At 43.9% G+C, this 16,853-nt stretch overlaps 1 protein-coding gene across 11 annotated transcripts in view; it reads right to left on the reverse strand.

Moving 5' to 3' along the window:
* LOC135241691 (AP-3 complex subunit beta-2) overlaps nucleotides 1-16,853 on the reverse strand; it is a 58,463-nt gene that overhangs the window by 31,051 nt on the left and 10,559 nt on the right. For 3 of the 11 annotated variants that reach the window (XM_064312258.1, XM_064312259.1, XM_064312257.1), the window contains exon 1: nucleotides 14,290-15,047. The exons of 5 other annotated variants lie outside the window; for them this stretch is intronic. In XM_064312258.1, the coding sequence (XP_064168328.1) occupies nucleotides 14,290-14,522 (233 nt within the window). In that variant the 5' untranslated portion in view covers nucleotides 14,523-15,047. Of the gene's footprint in view, nucleotides 1-14,289; nucleotides 15,049-16,853 lie in introns of those variants that run through there. 3 more of the 11 variants (XM_064312261.1, XM_064312260.1, XM_064312265.1) reach the window with 2 other exon arrangements.

Raw genomic sequence — 16,853 nt, forward strand, 5'->3', positions numbered from 1 at the left:
TGATTAAGTGTTAATTCAATTTCTTTCAATGCACATATCAAAAAACTGTCAGTGCTCTGTTGTGGGGCAACATAAATCCTTCAGTTGACAGATCCGGTGGAATCAATAATTGCAACATTAATGTGATCATCACCTCTTCTGTGCTCTGACCCCTAAAGGCTTCAGGGTTCAGTTCACAGCCAGTCCATACAGACGATTTATATGAATACTTTCAAAATGCTGAAATAGACATGAGAACCCTGCTGAAAGATATTGAGCATTTCCTTTATTCTCGTTATATCTTACAAAATGGTGGATGCTGGCTCTCAGCTTGGCACACATAATAACAATAACAATAAAAGAGAGGCATTATGGGTAGACTGTGATAGACTAGTGTCCTGTCCAGGGGGTGCAATAATGCCTCCATCAACTCCACCACAGCACATATTTCCAGGGAAATGAGGGAAAACCCATCCATGGTCCTTATTATCACACTGCAAAGCAGCTTCCTTTAGCCCTTCTTACTACAGTGCAGCACAAACATCGTCCGGCTTCCCTCGTCTCTGTTCTTCACCCACAGCATCGAGGGTATTCCTCTCCTATCACTTCCCCAGTGATGTGATGGATACATTCCTGTTGCCTGTCTACCCAGGATACAATTAAAACTTGCATACCAGCTCTGCAATGCTCAGATCCATTCTGTACAGTTAACGGTCATATGTTTCACAGCCTTTTAGAAGAGCCAATCAGCTGTAACGGTCCTACACATCTGGGTCCTTGGGTGTGATTTACGCTGTTCTGTGGTTTTACTTGCAGTCTAGCGTGCGTTCGTAAGTCAAGATGACCGTCTCTTTTCCAGGACTGGTGTGCAGACAGTTGTAGTTGCCATTACGTAGACATTGGTCCATATCCCATACTGAAACCACTAAGTGGAACACATTTAGCAGAGGAATTCGGGTGACTGAAAACCTTAAGGTAACGCCTTGAAGACACATTTCAACTAGGCCTTCTTTCATGTGACTGAATGAGATGATGTTTTCGGTCTATCACACAGCTGGACTCATTATCGCTGTCATGCTCATTCACTGCCATATGGGTAATGATCCAGGAAGCAGCTACCAAACGTAACTGAGCATGTTCAAGCGCTGGGTGACATTCCAAGCACTTCACAGAAAATATAATGAAGCTACAAAAAGCTGCTAATACCGCAATATTGTGTCATATTCAAAGTATGAGCAATAATAACCAGACTGACTAACTATGGCAGGGCCACCAGTTCATTATGCAAATAGATGTATGATCAGAATGTGTACAACTTGATTTAAAGACAACACTCCTGTTTCCCAAAACATTGTTCTGCTGAGAATTGTGTGTCTGAAGCTGCAGAACAATTTACACATTCACAATAGAGCAATATATAGTATCTCATTGAAAATGTGCAAGGTTTTTACATATATGCGTATGTACAGATAATACAGTGCATGCAAGTGAAAGGTATGCCCGTATTTGCCTGTATGTATTTAAGCATGTACTGTGCTCTGCTTCTCAGTATGTATTAACATCACCTTTGTCTGTTCTGTGCATTTTGGCCCCAGCCCGTTTTCACTCCACATTGCATTGCAGATTGTTAAGTTTAATGTTCCATTGCAGATTGTTAAGTTTAATGTTCCGTCGTAGATTGTTGAGTTTACCGTTACCCAGAGTTCCACTGTGCCCAGACAACACACGCTTGGCTGACTTAGACCAGAGGCCCCTGGAGCGGGAGGTCTTGCAGCGACGGCACCGGAGTGCCAAAGCTGGTTCAGTTCAGAGTGAACTGCCATAAATTGGCCTTGACTACAACCACTTCAGCCTGCCACATTACTTCACTGAGGTCTGTGATCAACACGACTTCCAGTACTGAACACTTTAGCTGGCTCTCCTTGAATGTTGTTTCAAAGGAACAGCAGTCCTGGGACTGTCTGGCAGGGCAGTGGGGAAGCATGTCTAATTAATAGGCTGTTGAAGGTATACACAAACAAAACATGGCTGTTAATGTCAAATTTGCTTGTATAGTATCAAAATTCTGTCTGTGATTCCCTTGAAAACTGAGATCCCTGGTGATCTGCTTTAAGTGTTCCTGAACAAAGTAGCCCACTTCAAGGCCTCTCTGGGCCTTTGCTGGATGTAGTTTGCACTTTAATTTTAACACACAGCAGATACAAGCCTTCAACAGCTTTTCAGCTTTGTGCATGTCCCTAAGATCCAAACACAAAGTAGCACGAAATAACAAAGGTGTTTTAACCATACTGGAGGAGCACAAACATTTATAGCTGGATTGATATTGACACAAGACAAGTTCACTCTCCATTCCTTCTCTCCTGATGGAGGGTTTATGTTTGGTTTTGTATTAGAGTACTGCGTTTGTAAAAATAAAACAGGAAATAAACAAATGCCGACCAATCTATATCATGACTTGGGCACATGTATTCATGTGTACAAGAAGGCACCAAAGAAGAAACAAAAACATGCATAGTGGACAAATCCATTCTTACCCATCTAAACATATTGCTATAATATTCCTGATGATTAAACATGGCATGTACTTCAGTAGGACTGCGCTACTGATAGTAGGAGTGATACTAACACAAGCATGGAATACTGGAAAACCATGTTTGTGTGGCACACATTCAAACAAGACTCCTTGCCAGTACACAACCACAGCCTCTCTGGTGAGAGGATTCCAAAAGCGATTATTTCAGCCAGGCGAGGGGTTCGTGAGTGATATACAACACATTCTAACAATAAACATCTATAAGGTACAAATACTGAAAGGGCTGCCATGGAAACAACTGCATGTTTCAGAAAAGCAGTTTCTCTACTTAAGCGAGCCACTGAGCCACTGATCAACAACAACGTGGAGCCATTAGGCGAGATGGTCTTTTCAGTAGGACAGAAATAAACAGTAACAGATTTGCACATCATTCCGGCCTGAGGACAGCACCACCTCCAGTCTGATGCGGGGTGAAGAACCGCCCGTCATGCCCAGGATTTATGGGCCCGTTCCTGGTTCAGCCCTAACTCTCTCAGGCTCTGCTTGTGCTGAGCTTGTGGTGAGATGGCGTTTTTGACGCAGACTAATAGTGACGGCAGTGGGAGAGCAGTGGCACAAATAGCCCAAGACTAATTCAAGCTATAAAGAAAGGCAGACAATTTCACTGGGTAGTTGATAGCTCTGAGGCAATGACAAATCTTTTTGCTTTGTGGCAAACTTTTATAGTCAAAGCCACAGATTTTACAACGGCCATTCTTGTATTTAAAAAAAAACAATTCTGTAGCTAACGATGAAAACGATGATGTCCTGCTATCAGTTCTAATTTCTAAGTTCTAAATTCTAAGATCACCTGTGCAGAGAACGTTAGAGTCCGTAAGCTGATTCTGTTGTGTTATCATGTGAATAAGACATTCAGTAATGTTCTGCATTGTTTTTCTCACGCTCTGAAGAGGACGTCAACAGGAAGCTGCTGGGTACCGGGTGACTCACGCTCAGCGAGCTCTTCAGCTGCTCCACGTTCTCACAAATACAGCACGGCCATTACAGCTTGCCTTCAGAGTAATGATCTGTAAATATGACTCCCAAATACTTCAAACTCTTAACATATTCCCCAAGCATTGCATTTTGTGCAAACTAAGGCAGCAGTTAAATTCTCACCTAGCATAGTGTGATCAAAAGAGTGTTCAACAAATATACAATGATATTCCAATGCTAAACACACACCTCATCAGAGTACATATGTCTACAGTGCTGAGGCACATTTTTTTTTAATGAAGACTCAGACAAATTGTGGGGCAGCAGGACCGACCCTCTGTTAGCCCCACCATTGGATGCTCATTGAAGGTGGATAGAGATGTTTAATAATTGAATATGGATTTAGATTCTTTTTGCCTCCTCTGCCAGTAGACCTGTTCAGTGCTTTGGACTGCATGTGGGTGTGGTGCCATGAAAATGATCAGTAGTCATTCGTACCTAATAATACTTCTTAGGTTATTTATTTATTTATTTATTTATTTATTTATTTATTTATTTATTTATTTATTTTTTATTGTAAAGCGCCCTGGGATGTACGCATGAGGAGCGCTATATAAGAGCTTATTTTATTGTATTGTATGGTAATACAGACGCACAAACGAGACCTAAAAAGGACATGCATGTAGGTGGGGGCGGGGTGGTTTAGGGCATTGTATATCTATGCAGTGCGGTCCCTCCGATGCCTTGCTCCCTTTAGCACACATACAGTGCAGATGATTTAATAAGGCTGCTTGCTCTCTCAGCCTCCCCACTACAGAACCCAGAACACAGGTCCCATGTGATTCATCTCTGGAGCGCTCAAGTTGGATTGGTCTGCGATCCATAATCTATAAATCAGATCGCTGTGGACGACCCATGCAAAGCATTAAATATGCTATTAAGCCAACAATGGATTCAGCCACTGGAAGTAACAGAGAGAAGAGGCCTGACTGCACCTGCCTGGATCAGGGTGCTCTGCAACCCAGCATCGTCGAAGATAAGCTTTGCATCCTGTCCTCATACTTAGTACAGAGCCAGTTCACTCATCTGTAGCAAATGATAATGCTAGCCTGTAGTAAGAAACTATGTAAATGTTTGCAAATGCCTAAAATGGAAAATATTTCAAACACAAGTGCATGAGTTCTCTCAGACGGAAAGATCTCCTCCAACCAAAATGTAGTGAACCCTAAAAAAAAATTATGAATACAGCAGAATACTGCATATGAGATATGCACTACCACACATAATCAGTGCAGGACAGAATTTTGCCTAAAGCTAAATTCTCAGTGAAGTTTGAAACAAAAGAGTATTCTGGCAATTTAAAATGTGTGTAAACCACATAACCAGGGACTTCTGGTTTTGTAATTTGTAGATTGTGGGCAATTCATGACATTTGGCAACTTGGCTTAGTAAGGAAACAAATATCTTATACTTACTCTTATTAAAATTTTAAAAATGGGTCCAAATATCATGGTTTTTCTGACTACAAAAAAATGATAAACTTCCCCCCATTTTTGTTGGAATTGACATTTGTGCCTCTCAAACCACAGTTGTACCACCAATACCTGCGCAGGAGAACTGCAGCTGCAGCCTATGCACTCTAAACCCTACAGCATCAGCGCAGGAGAACTGCAGCTGCAGCCTATGCACTCTACACCCTACAGCATCAGCGCAGGAGAACTGCAGCTGCAGCCTATGCACTCTACACCCTACAGCATCTGCGCAGGAGAACTGCAGCTGCAGCCTATGCACTCTACACCCTACAGCATCTGCGCAGGAGAACTGCAGCTGCAGCCTATGCACTCTACACCCTACAGCATCAGCGCAGGAGAACTGCAGCTGCAGCCTATGCACTCTACACCCTACAGCATCAGCGCAGGAGAACTGCAGCTGCAGCCTATGCACTCTAACCCTACAGCATCAGCGCAGGAGAACTGCAGCTGCACCTATGCACTCTACACCCTACAGCATCAGCGCAGGAGAACTGCAGCTGCAGCCTATGCACTCTACACCCTACAGCATCAGCGCAGGAGAACTGCAGCTGCAGCCTATGCACTCTACACCCTACAGCATCAGCGCAGGAGAACTGCAGCTGCAGCCTATGCACTCTACACCCTACAGCATCTGTGCAGGAGAACTGCAGCTGCAGCCTATGCACTCTACACCCTACTGCATCTGCGCAGGAGCCCTGCAGCTGCAGCCTATGCACTCTACACCCTACTGCATCTGCGCAGGAGAACTGCAGCTGCAGCCTATGCACTCTACACCCTACAGCATCAGCGCAGGAGAACTGCAGCTGCAGCCTATGCACTCTACACCCTACTGCATCTGCGCAGGAGAACTGCAGCTGCAGCCTATGCACTCTACACCCTACAGCATCTGCGCAGGAGAACTGCAGCTGCAGCCTATGCACTCTACACCCTACAGCATCTGTGCAGGAGAACTGCAGCTGCAGCCTATGCTCTCCTCCAACACATTTGTCTGTGAGCCAGTGTCTATTATCTAATTTATATCTGATTTAATACAGCTTTCTTTGGTTCAAATGGATAAAACCCACAACTATGTAAGCATTCAGGAAAGTATACTGGAAAGGGCTTTGACTCTTGAATATATACAGGTGGACAGCCTGTTAATAAAAAGATCACAACATATGTCTACAGACAACTTATTAATTCAGATATACATTTAATACATATTAATCATTTACCAAAGCCAATTTCTCTACCATCCCCTAAATCCATCCTATTTAAACCAATAAAATGGGGAAAAAACATCAGCTGAAACAACAGCGAGCGTAGCACAAGGCAACTAAATGTAGCAGGAAAAACACATTATTGCAGTATTATGCTCTTTGAGATGCAATTCAAAATTCATTTAATTTGTACCTGTGATGGGGAAACTGAAATGATATCCCCTGACCCATGGAAATGGGCTTCGTATGTGCTAGTCAAATTGTGCTAAAATGATTTTTTAAATTATATCTTATATATAAACCTGTAGCTTATCTTTCATCCTACAGCGGGTGGCATTATCATAGTAGTCTTGAGATTTAGGCTGTTGCTCATTCTTATTCTAATGTTACATCAAGCTTTTCTGCAAAAACTATTTCAGCATTCGAATTGTAATCACCGTATTTTATTATGCTACTGTTTCCTCCTATTCTTGTTGATTACTGTAATCATCCTGTCCCTTAAGAGGAAACGGCAAGGCAGAGATACAGGAACAAAAGAGGCTAAAAAGGCCCCAGCTTCAGTGTAGGCTGCGAGGGTTTTTGGACATACGGTGTTAGGACACGGTTCTTCCGCTTCCTTACCCAGCCAGGCAGCAGCACACATGCTCCGCCCCCGAGCGAGGCCTTCTGTCACAGGCTGGGGAGCCTGGGGAGACCATGTGACTGTGAGCGCCAGACATAATGGTGTGTTCAAACTCTGCCCTGTGACCATGGACAATCTGTCTGAAGGCCACCTTTTCATGCAGAAGTGCCACGAGGTTCAGAACATCGGGTCCAAATCAGCACTGCCACAGGAACTCAGTTCACCTGGTGAGCATGCTCAGGGATGGCTGGGGAATGCGATCAGCGGTGTGGAGTCAAACCACTGCCCCAGAACATCAGGGGCTCCATGCACCAGCACTCCAACACAAAGGCAGAAGCAGAAATACTAAATGGCTGTGCGCAAATTGCACTAATCGTGAGTAGCGGCAGGTGCTGAGAGAGCTGTCAGTGAAAAAAGAACAAAGGGAATAGCCATTTTCAGATAATCAGTGCTGGTAAACAGCTATGCTGAAAGGCTACATCATGACTCTGAGGCTATTTAACAATTGTGTTTCACCTGAACCAGGGTTAGCCTAAGTCTCGCTCTCTGGGTTTCCACAGTAACCAATACAGCACAGTTGCATTTCCCATTCTCTCAACAGAGAAAGTTGCAAGGTGGGGCGGCATCTTTATTCTGTTCTACAATAATTTTCCTTGCCTATATTTTAAAAGTGCAAAGTGACTAAGGTGAAATGACTCTGAATAATTTTACTGGAGGTGTGCATTTTTCAATTAATATGTATTCCCCATTTGTTTAAATAGCTTTCTCTTATTCACATGTTAGCATTTATAAGAGACTTACAAGCCCTTTCACAAGTCAAATGTGACATCTATTTAGATATCAAATTCTAAAAGTTCAAGTGAAATATAAGCACATCCAATCAATCCTGGTGAAGATGAAGAACAAAATGGGACAAATATTTCATTGAAATTTATAGTGATGCTCAAAGCCTTTCTGGTACAGGCAGAACAAAAGAACTAATCCATTATAAACAGCCTCACAGTCCACAGATCCATCTTCTTTGTTTGTAACACGGTGTGCATTTCTGTCTTCTCTGTACTGTAAATAATTTTCAGAGTAATAAAACGTCCGTGTTCCAAATAAGAGTTGGGGCGCTCCAGAAGGGATGATGCATATAGTACTTCCTGTTCAAATCACACCTGAGGTCATGTGGAATTGAAAGGGGTGTTTCTGCTTTCCACATTAAGGAGCAGATACTTCAAATGAGACAGTACAGGTCAGATCCAGAGAGAGTAAGGGAGGCTGTACCTAGTCACTAATTAGGTGTAAGGTGGGTGAGCTCGAAAATGACTAGCTCCAGACACATGAATGGAAGTGAATTGTGATGACAGGTTTGAGCTTGGAGATCAGAGAGCATGGCTGACATGCAGAAATGGACCAGCCTCTTCTGTCACAGTGACCTGAGGGATAGAGTGGATAATGACGAAAATGGCGGCAGAGAAACACCCCACACTGTCTAACGTGCGGAGAGCACATAATGAATGTCTATCGCATGCCATTTTGTTTCATGATGAAATATTTCAAGCTGCATTACCAGTTTTCTCCATGCCTTCATTTCAACATGTGCACCATTCGGCAGGTTTCATCATTCTCTGCGGGCCACATTTTAACAAGGAAAAAATATATGAAAATGGTAGACGTCTGGAGGGAGGTGTCACCCGTCTCCCTGGAGACTGCTTTTCAAGGTTCATTCTGAAGGGGCTGTGACATCATCACCCTCCAAGGGAGCAGATCATCAGTGGCCCCAGTAGCAAGAGACACATTAACAAGAACACTATATGGGAACCCAGTATTCTCAACTGTGAGAGGAAAAAACCTCTCACCATTTAGAACACTTAGAGCCTGCTTATTGTGCCGTGGAAGAGCTCCACCACACCTTCTTATCATCCCCTCCCCCAAGCCACTGTAACCCAAGGGATGCATCACAAATGAATTCACTGTAAACCGTTCAAAAGGACACGGAAACAGAAGAATATGCTAATTAAAAAAACCCCACGAGACTGACACTACATCATGGCAGAAATTATTAACTGGCTATCATATCTCGCAAAATGATTCCAAGTTGCACGGCTGGTTTCCAAGGCAACAAAGAATGCAATAAAATGAAATGAGTGTGGCTCCTCTCCCCAGCAGCCTTAAACCACTGCTGCTGCTTTAGCTTTAGCATGGAGAGGCAGAGTGTGCAGTGAATGAGGCTCAGGCATCTATAGCCAATGTACAGCAGTGTAGTGTGTGCCACAGGTTCGAGTACATGAAGAGCCTGACACAGTCATGTCACACGCGCAGAATATTACCTGCATTTTGTGTTCTGTTTAAAACACCGTATGTATGTATTGTATCCCGATTTTGAACACAAATATATCACTGTTTTGCGGCTTATTTTCTCTACAGCACGGTATTCCACTCTTTCCCTGGTTTTTTCTCTAAGAGCTGAAATACGGTTATTGCTGTTCACTGCCAGGGGAATTGCTCACTCAATAATTGAGAGAATGTGAGATGGACTGAATGACTGACTGAGTAATTGAGTAAGGGGGGGACATCAGTTTCATGGTCTGCTCATCACAGTAGCAGTCATAAACCTCAAGTCACAATATGAACGTCTCACATAAGCAGAGGTGTTTAGTGTCACATATTCACGGACAGTGGGAATCACATGTGGCACAATAAGAGCAGAGGCCTTATTAAAGCAACGGCTTTAAGGAGCATTCTGAAACAGTCGGTCTGTGGGGGCGGTGTTCTGCTGCAGCGGTTCGAGCCCTGGGGGGCAGGTGCCTTCCCTTCGCTCCTACGCATCAGCGATCCCATCTCCTGTCCTCCCGAAGCTGGGTGTCTCGCCGGTGTCATGACGGAGAAACAATCAGGACTCTGCCGTTAAAGCGGCGGGGGCGATAAATATCGAAACCCCTGCCACGAAAAAAACCCCCCATAGCCTCTCAACGTGTTTTACGGTGAGAGAGCCCTCGGTCGTGATTGGAATGGGGCCTGCACAAGAGCCAGGAGGCCTTTCTCTGAAAGGAAAAGATCTTATCGTAATGACTGGTTTGGCAGTGCTGCCCTTAACTTCAGACAGGGGACACAGAGAGAAGGAACCCAACCTAGTTTTCCATCTTAGAACAATCTCTACCCCCGATCTCATTCTCTGAAAGGGAATCAATTTGTGTCCCTGACCACAGTACAGTTGACAAGACGCTGATATTTTCACAAAGACACGGCCTCAAACACAGCCTCTATATTTACCCTTCTCTTTCATTTAGTTTCAATTCATGCAGTATTTAATTCCAAAAATATAATCTGATCAATCTACAGCAATAATGCATACTTTTTTCCTGCACTCATGAGCAACTACCTACATACAGGCTAAATTTATTTGGCTTGATCATGTACAACTGAAAGTCCACAGATAGGGGCATCTATTAACACAATAACAACAACAATAATGTTCAGATATATCATTTTTGTATTTGATTTGTTTTATAATTTCAATATAAAACAAAAATAGATGTGTTAAACAAAGTCAACTCCTGTTCAGACATGTAAAACGTTTTGATGCTATTATAAAAATAGTACTATAATTCAAATAAGTCATAAAGTCAAAGAATCAAACATCTTAGGTCAGTTAACCACCTCCACCAACCACAGCACACATACTGTAAATGCATGCTGATAGGGAAAATAATTATATAACCAGATGCTTTATGTACTTCGAGTGAGATTTCAGATGAAATCACCAATGAGTAATGTAAGCTGGTTTTAGCGTTAGGCATGAATAATTACACCAGTACATTGGTCCTCACTATACATGTTAATATTAATAGCCGGTATCAGTGTCTGCTTATACCATGGATTTTTTTACTCTTGGCATGGTTGAATGATTGTCCTAGATAAAATAAAACTGCAACCACTAGGATAAAAAGGCACTAAGGATCTACCTCTAATGGGCAACCCGGCCGATCTGATAGCTGGGCAAATGTGCTTCTCTGGACATGTTCAAATCACACACACCACAGCTTAACCATAATAACTGGTTTACAGTTTGGTTTTCAGTCCAGTAAACAGCCAAAAGCCAAGTCTTCTTCTGCTCTGAAATGATGCAGTTGAATTTTGGTGTGCTCTCACCAAAATTGCACATCAAGATCTCTGAGTATGTCTCGTTCTTACAAATGATAATAACCATTTTTTTTAACTTCACTGAGTTACAGACAGAACTGCCAAAATGGCAGTTGAGCACTATGATGTTCCTGCAGCTGCTTCTGCTCTGCTGTTTCTGGCAGAGTGATGATAAAGAAGCCAAGCGACGGCTATGAAGGACAAAAAACTAAAACTGAAGAGAAGCAGGAGGCTTTGGAGAGAGTGGATTTATTCAATCCATTGCTTATATAGTGGCAACATACAATACATAAATTGTAGCCATATCCTGAAATGGTGGCATGAATCTTGTCCCCAACAATCTTGAAGCTGGCTACCTGTATGTGTTCTGCCTGCCTTGGCATTGCACAGTGGTAAATCGTACAGTGCAACAAGTATCACTTTAGCCAACATAGCGCTGTTCAAAGACTGTGAGGTGGACTACTAAGTAAAAAGTAGCAGCTGCTAGTGTACATTTTTAGGGAGACAATTTGTAGGAGACCATGCGCTTTATCCATACTTTGCCAAATTTTGGTGAAGGACACTCAATTGCATCTACAACTACTGTATGACTGTGAATTCCACATTGGGAGATCGGGGATGAAAACTGGCTAATAGTTAACTTATAAATGGATTGACATATCATTCTGAGCACAGATCTGATTCATGTGAAATGTGGTAAGAGCTGGGTAAAGGAAAATCTGCTTATTTACAGTATGTGAGCCAGGACAAAGTTGATAAGAAAACAGGCAAAACTGTCTTATATGTTGACACTGAAAACATCTTGAAAATTTGATATTTCATTAGGAGTATATTGTGGCCATCCTGTAATATATACATGTATATTTGCATATACTCTAGTTATCTGTAGTCCAACTGAAAAAGCATTCTTATATAGAACCGATGCATGCAGTAATTAGGAGGAACTGTTGCCAGTAAACCAGGAGGCTGATAACGTGTTGTCGACATAGAGGATGGCAGATGTAATTTTGTTGATGCATACATTCTAATTCGAAACACTGATTAAGCTTAAAGGTTAACAGACCTCGTTACAATTGACTGAACAGTAGGGAATTATATAATCAAGAAGAGCACACAGCTGAATGCAAACTTCGGCCCCAAACACGCCACAGGTTTCCGACAAAGGAACATAATCACATCTTTTGATGATGCCATCCCTTTACAAACAGGAAACAGATCTCGATCTTGAACAGAGGTACAGTCAGTCCAGAGCTACAACAAGCAGTGACTGGCATGCAGCCATCAGATCAATGGCTGTTCAGGTCTGCTACACACTCAAAGCACGCAGGATCTCCTGACTCATGTGTGACCATGAGCAGCCATGTAAAGTCAGTTGTGTGATTCAGGCCTACACAAATTTCCAATTTCAAAATCACTCACTAATATGCAGCCACAAACCTCATTCCTGATAGGAGTTTTCTGGAAGTTTATTGCTTTTACGCAAGAGGGAACCCAATATCAATATCGCTTGTTTTTGTTATCGTCCAGTTTTAGTGTGCCTAACACAGCTCTTAGTCCACATATTGAGAACCATGAATAAATAAAAGCCCAGGAAATAACACCATGGCCTCCCAAATCATGGTGTGAAGTCAGCATTCCTTGTATAGTCACAGTGTGGTCACACGGACCTAATGCTAAATGTTCAGCGATACGGAACCTTCTCCAAATAATTTAAACTCTGCGCAGACTGCGTGTGCCTGAAATCCCTAGGTTTGAACACAATTGGATGACTGTCCTGGAGTTAAATGGTGGCACCAAACATTCCCTGGCATTTAAGTCTGTGGTAATGCATATTCAACACACTTGATTTTCCACACTATCGAAGAACTGCAAGAACAGAAAACCCCTTTTCTCTTGCTGTTATAGCGTGAAATCTTTACCAGCTCAAAATCCATTAAAACATGCACCGTTAAAAGTATTTATAGCAACAACAAATATTTAGTCACATCAGTGAAATGATAAACAGTTAATGTTCACATGATGCATTTTATTTCAGAAAAGCTGCTGTTGCTGTTGTGTTAGTGGCAGGTACTGCTGATGTGGGGAGGCATCGGTTACATGTTTAAATCTTTATTCCACTCCTTCAATATTCCACAATTCTCCTTGCCTCTCTGTGAATGTGGCTCCCCTGCACCTGCTCCTTTGAATAGCAAGAAGTGGGGAATATGAAGGAAGTTCTTGTTTGATATTTTGTGTGATATTGGCTCCTCAATAAACTTGCTGTGTAATTACCTCTCAGTCATGTGCTCCCTTAAGCTGAGATCCTTAATATAGGCTATACAATTCAGGATAAGGAAATATCAGCTAATCTAACTGATCTCTTTATTACTTAGTGCTTTAGGGATAAGTTAGCCCAAGGCATGTTTCAGTATTGTTATAAATATGAAATCATGCAAATTATTACAAACTTAGCTTGTCAACTTTGCTATTTTGACTCCTGCCAATATAAGATTTGAATGCAAAGAAGCAGCATAAAACAGGAAATACACTTTCTTCACATTGTTACGGAAACAGAAAGACGCAGTTACAATATATTTGGTTTACAACCTAACAGTAAAATCTAAAATATGAAAAATCATAAACCAGAAAACAATTAGACAATCCATAACCTCATAACCTAACCTCAAATGTAACCTTACAAAGACTGACCTCTTAAAACGTGCACATTGAAAATGCATCAAAGGTGTATGTTGACGTTACTAAGCCAAAACACAGAGGATATCATCTCATGCTTCTAATGAACATGGTGGACACCTGTAGAGTCTTGAGCAAACTCCACACACGACTTCTATTTCAGTGCCTCATGGAGGTCTCACGCTTTATAACAAACAACAGTGCCGATATTGGTCAGTACAAGGTTTAACTGTCAATATTGTTTAAGGAATGGCTTTACAGCATTACAGAGTGCCCCTCATGGATCAGAGATAGCAGGCAAACGAATAGCGAATAGAAAAGGTGTGTTTGTAACACAGAGACGTAGTGTCCGCGATACAGTGGTGTAGTGTGCGTCAGTTATACAGGGTTAAAGTGTCAGTGATCCAATGGTGTCTTGTCAGCGATACAGGGAGTGGAAAGTCTGTTAATAATACAGGTGTGTTGAGGCAGTCAGCGAGATGAGGAAGTAGAATATGGCTGCGGTGTGAATGTAGAGTCAGTAGGTGTGTAGTGTGTGACTGACACAAGCGTGTTGAGTGTGTCAGTGATGCAGATGTGTAGAGTATGTCAGTACTATGATGACCATTCTATGCGCGCTGTGTTACAGTGCAGAGTACGTTGGCCTACCGCAGAGGCTGTGTTTGGGCGCTGGTGACACCCTCCTCCAGCGTTGGCCGCTCTTCCTGCTCGCCGCCGGACCGGAGGTACCTGAGCTCGTCTGGCCTGACCGCGTTATACCACGTCTGCTGCCCGCCGTCGGGGGTCAGCACCGGGCTCTTGGCCTCCTCCTGAACCTGTGCCGTCTTCACCATGTTCACCGCATTCACCGGGAGCTGCAGAAGCCTCTGCATGGTCGTCATCTTCCCAGCCACTTTCCGGAGACGCCGCGCTCAGACGCCCCCCGCTAGCCCTCCGACTGATGAAAGGGGCTGACGGTTCGGCGGGGAGTAGGTCCCTGAGGGGGCAGCAGCGCAGGAGAAACCGGCGGGGCGGGCGCAGACACCCATGTGGAGCACAGAGGGGTTGATGTGGACAGGCCAGTGGAGGCGCGATGGGCTCCCAGTGCTGATTGGCTGATTGCTGATCCGAGGCGTGGCGTCGTGCGTAGGGCTCCCCCCCCCTCCTCGGCCGTCGGAGGCGTCGGCTCCTCTGTACAGCCCTCCTCTGGTCCTCGACTACTGGCTGCCCAGGAGCTGGCTCTGCACCTCACCCTACGGTCTGTCTTCCAGCACCTCACCCAACACTCCGTCTTCCAGCACCTCACCCAACACTCCGTCTTCCAGCACCTCACCCAACACTCCGTCTTCCAGCACCTCACCCTACGCTCCTCTCCTCCTGCTCCTCTTTATTGTGCAGAGACGGCACAGCCCTCTCCCTCGGCCACATTAGCAAACCCCCTCCCCTCTGTGCTTCTGTCTCCCGCACTCCACTCTCCTCCCTCCCTCCCTCCCTCCCTCCCTCCCTCCCTCTCTCTCTCTCTCTCTGTCTCTGTCTCTCTCTACCCCCCTCCTCCTCTCTCACTCTTTGCTCATCTTGCTCTCTCGCTCTCTCACTCTCCCCGTGCAGTTTTTCCTGATATGACTCAGCTTTCACAAACGCCACCCGGGCTGGCTTCCCTTATTGCAACAGTGAAAACAGCGGCGGGGATCTCTCTGTGTTTTTGTTGTAGATGCGTGGCACCTGCCTGCAGAAACACGATCCGGCGGGATAGGATTCCGTCAGCCGGGAGCCAGGTGGCTTCCTCACGTCTTTGTGGGCGGGCGGCTGGCTACCCGGGATCGGGAAGGGAGATAAGGCTGGGCGGACGGCTCCCGTTGCTCACTGGAGAGGGGGGCTCATTGACAGGTTATTGCAAGCTTCAGTGCTCTTGACTTTTGACCTGCAGTGTTGCCAAGGGGATAGCGTGACTGATGGATATGCACGACAGGCAAGGAGGTTGAGGCACTAAATTACGCACCTCGCTGCGAGCAAGTGTGTGTGTGTGTGCGTGTACGCGCATGTGTGGGTGAGTGCGTGTGCGTGTGTGGGCAGAAGCATTGTTTCTGTGTCCATGGCTCGCTCACCCAGAGACTCCTGTCAGTGCCAATTACCATATCCACTCCTGTTATATCCTTTTTTATTGGAACATTCTGTTGCTGTAATAATACTGCACTCTTACAATGAAACATCTCTGATTTGATTAAGTAAATAGACAGTGGTAGTCATCCTGAATGAATTATTTTTTTCCATTCACCACACTGGTTACACGCCCCCCCCCCAACCTGAATTGTCAGCTCAGTTCACCATTTCTCACCAGTATGATTCTAACCGTGACATCATGCACTACTTTAACTCCTCCACACACCCACTCATCTTGCATGCTCACTGCCTCTTCGAACCTCCCTCTTGAATCAGGTAAGCTTGGCCCGTCTATCCACTTTGTGCAAACGAATGGGGGTTTAATTCAAGTTTAAGGGAAACCAAATTGTTGGGACAGTTCAATTCAATAATCACTGGAATATTTAGCCATTTTGTTATCCCTGGCCCTCTCAACCTTACCCTTGTACTGACCAGAGCACAGCAAGTCTATATTTACTCACTCATTTACCACAGCAAACACAGAGCCACGCATGCAGCAAACCACCATTCACCAAATCATCTAATCTACAACATGGAAGAGCCACTTCACACGCGGCAAAATTCTACCCAAATTCTCATCTAAAAAAAGCGCTGAATCACAGCTCCACAAAGCAGTCACATTTTATTCATTCGTAAACTATTTATGTGTTTGCAACAGCGAGGAGTCCAGGCTGCCAAGAATGCTTCCAGTATTGCCCCCGACACATGAAAAGGACCTGGAGCGAATGAGCAGATGACATGGATGAATTAAAATGGCTGAGTTGTGTGCCAAAGAGAGAGGAAAGTAGGTCAAAGGTGGGATACACTCCTATTGGATTATTTAATGCATATTATTATTTTAGCCTTGAGATTTGAGTGGAACCCCTCCCCCCATCATTATAACTGAATTCTGTATTCTTTGGTGAAGATCCCTTTCCAGCATGATGTGAAAATAAAATTATGCAAATTATATAAGGTCTCAGGACTTTTTTTTTGGTTTACGAGTGAGACTAAGACAGGCCTATATCACGGTTAAGTCAAATCTTCAGACTCTTCCTGCGTGATGCAGCTACTGCACTTTGTAGTAGTTCTAC

This window comes from Anguilla rostrata, chromosome 16 (assembly GCF_018555375.3).
Source record: "Anguilla rostrata isolate EN2019 chromosome 16, ASM1855537v3, whole genome shotgun sequence".
Lineage (NCBI taxonomy): Eukaryota > Metazoa > Chordata > Actinopteri > Anguilliformes > Anguillidae > Anguilla > Anguilla rostrata.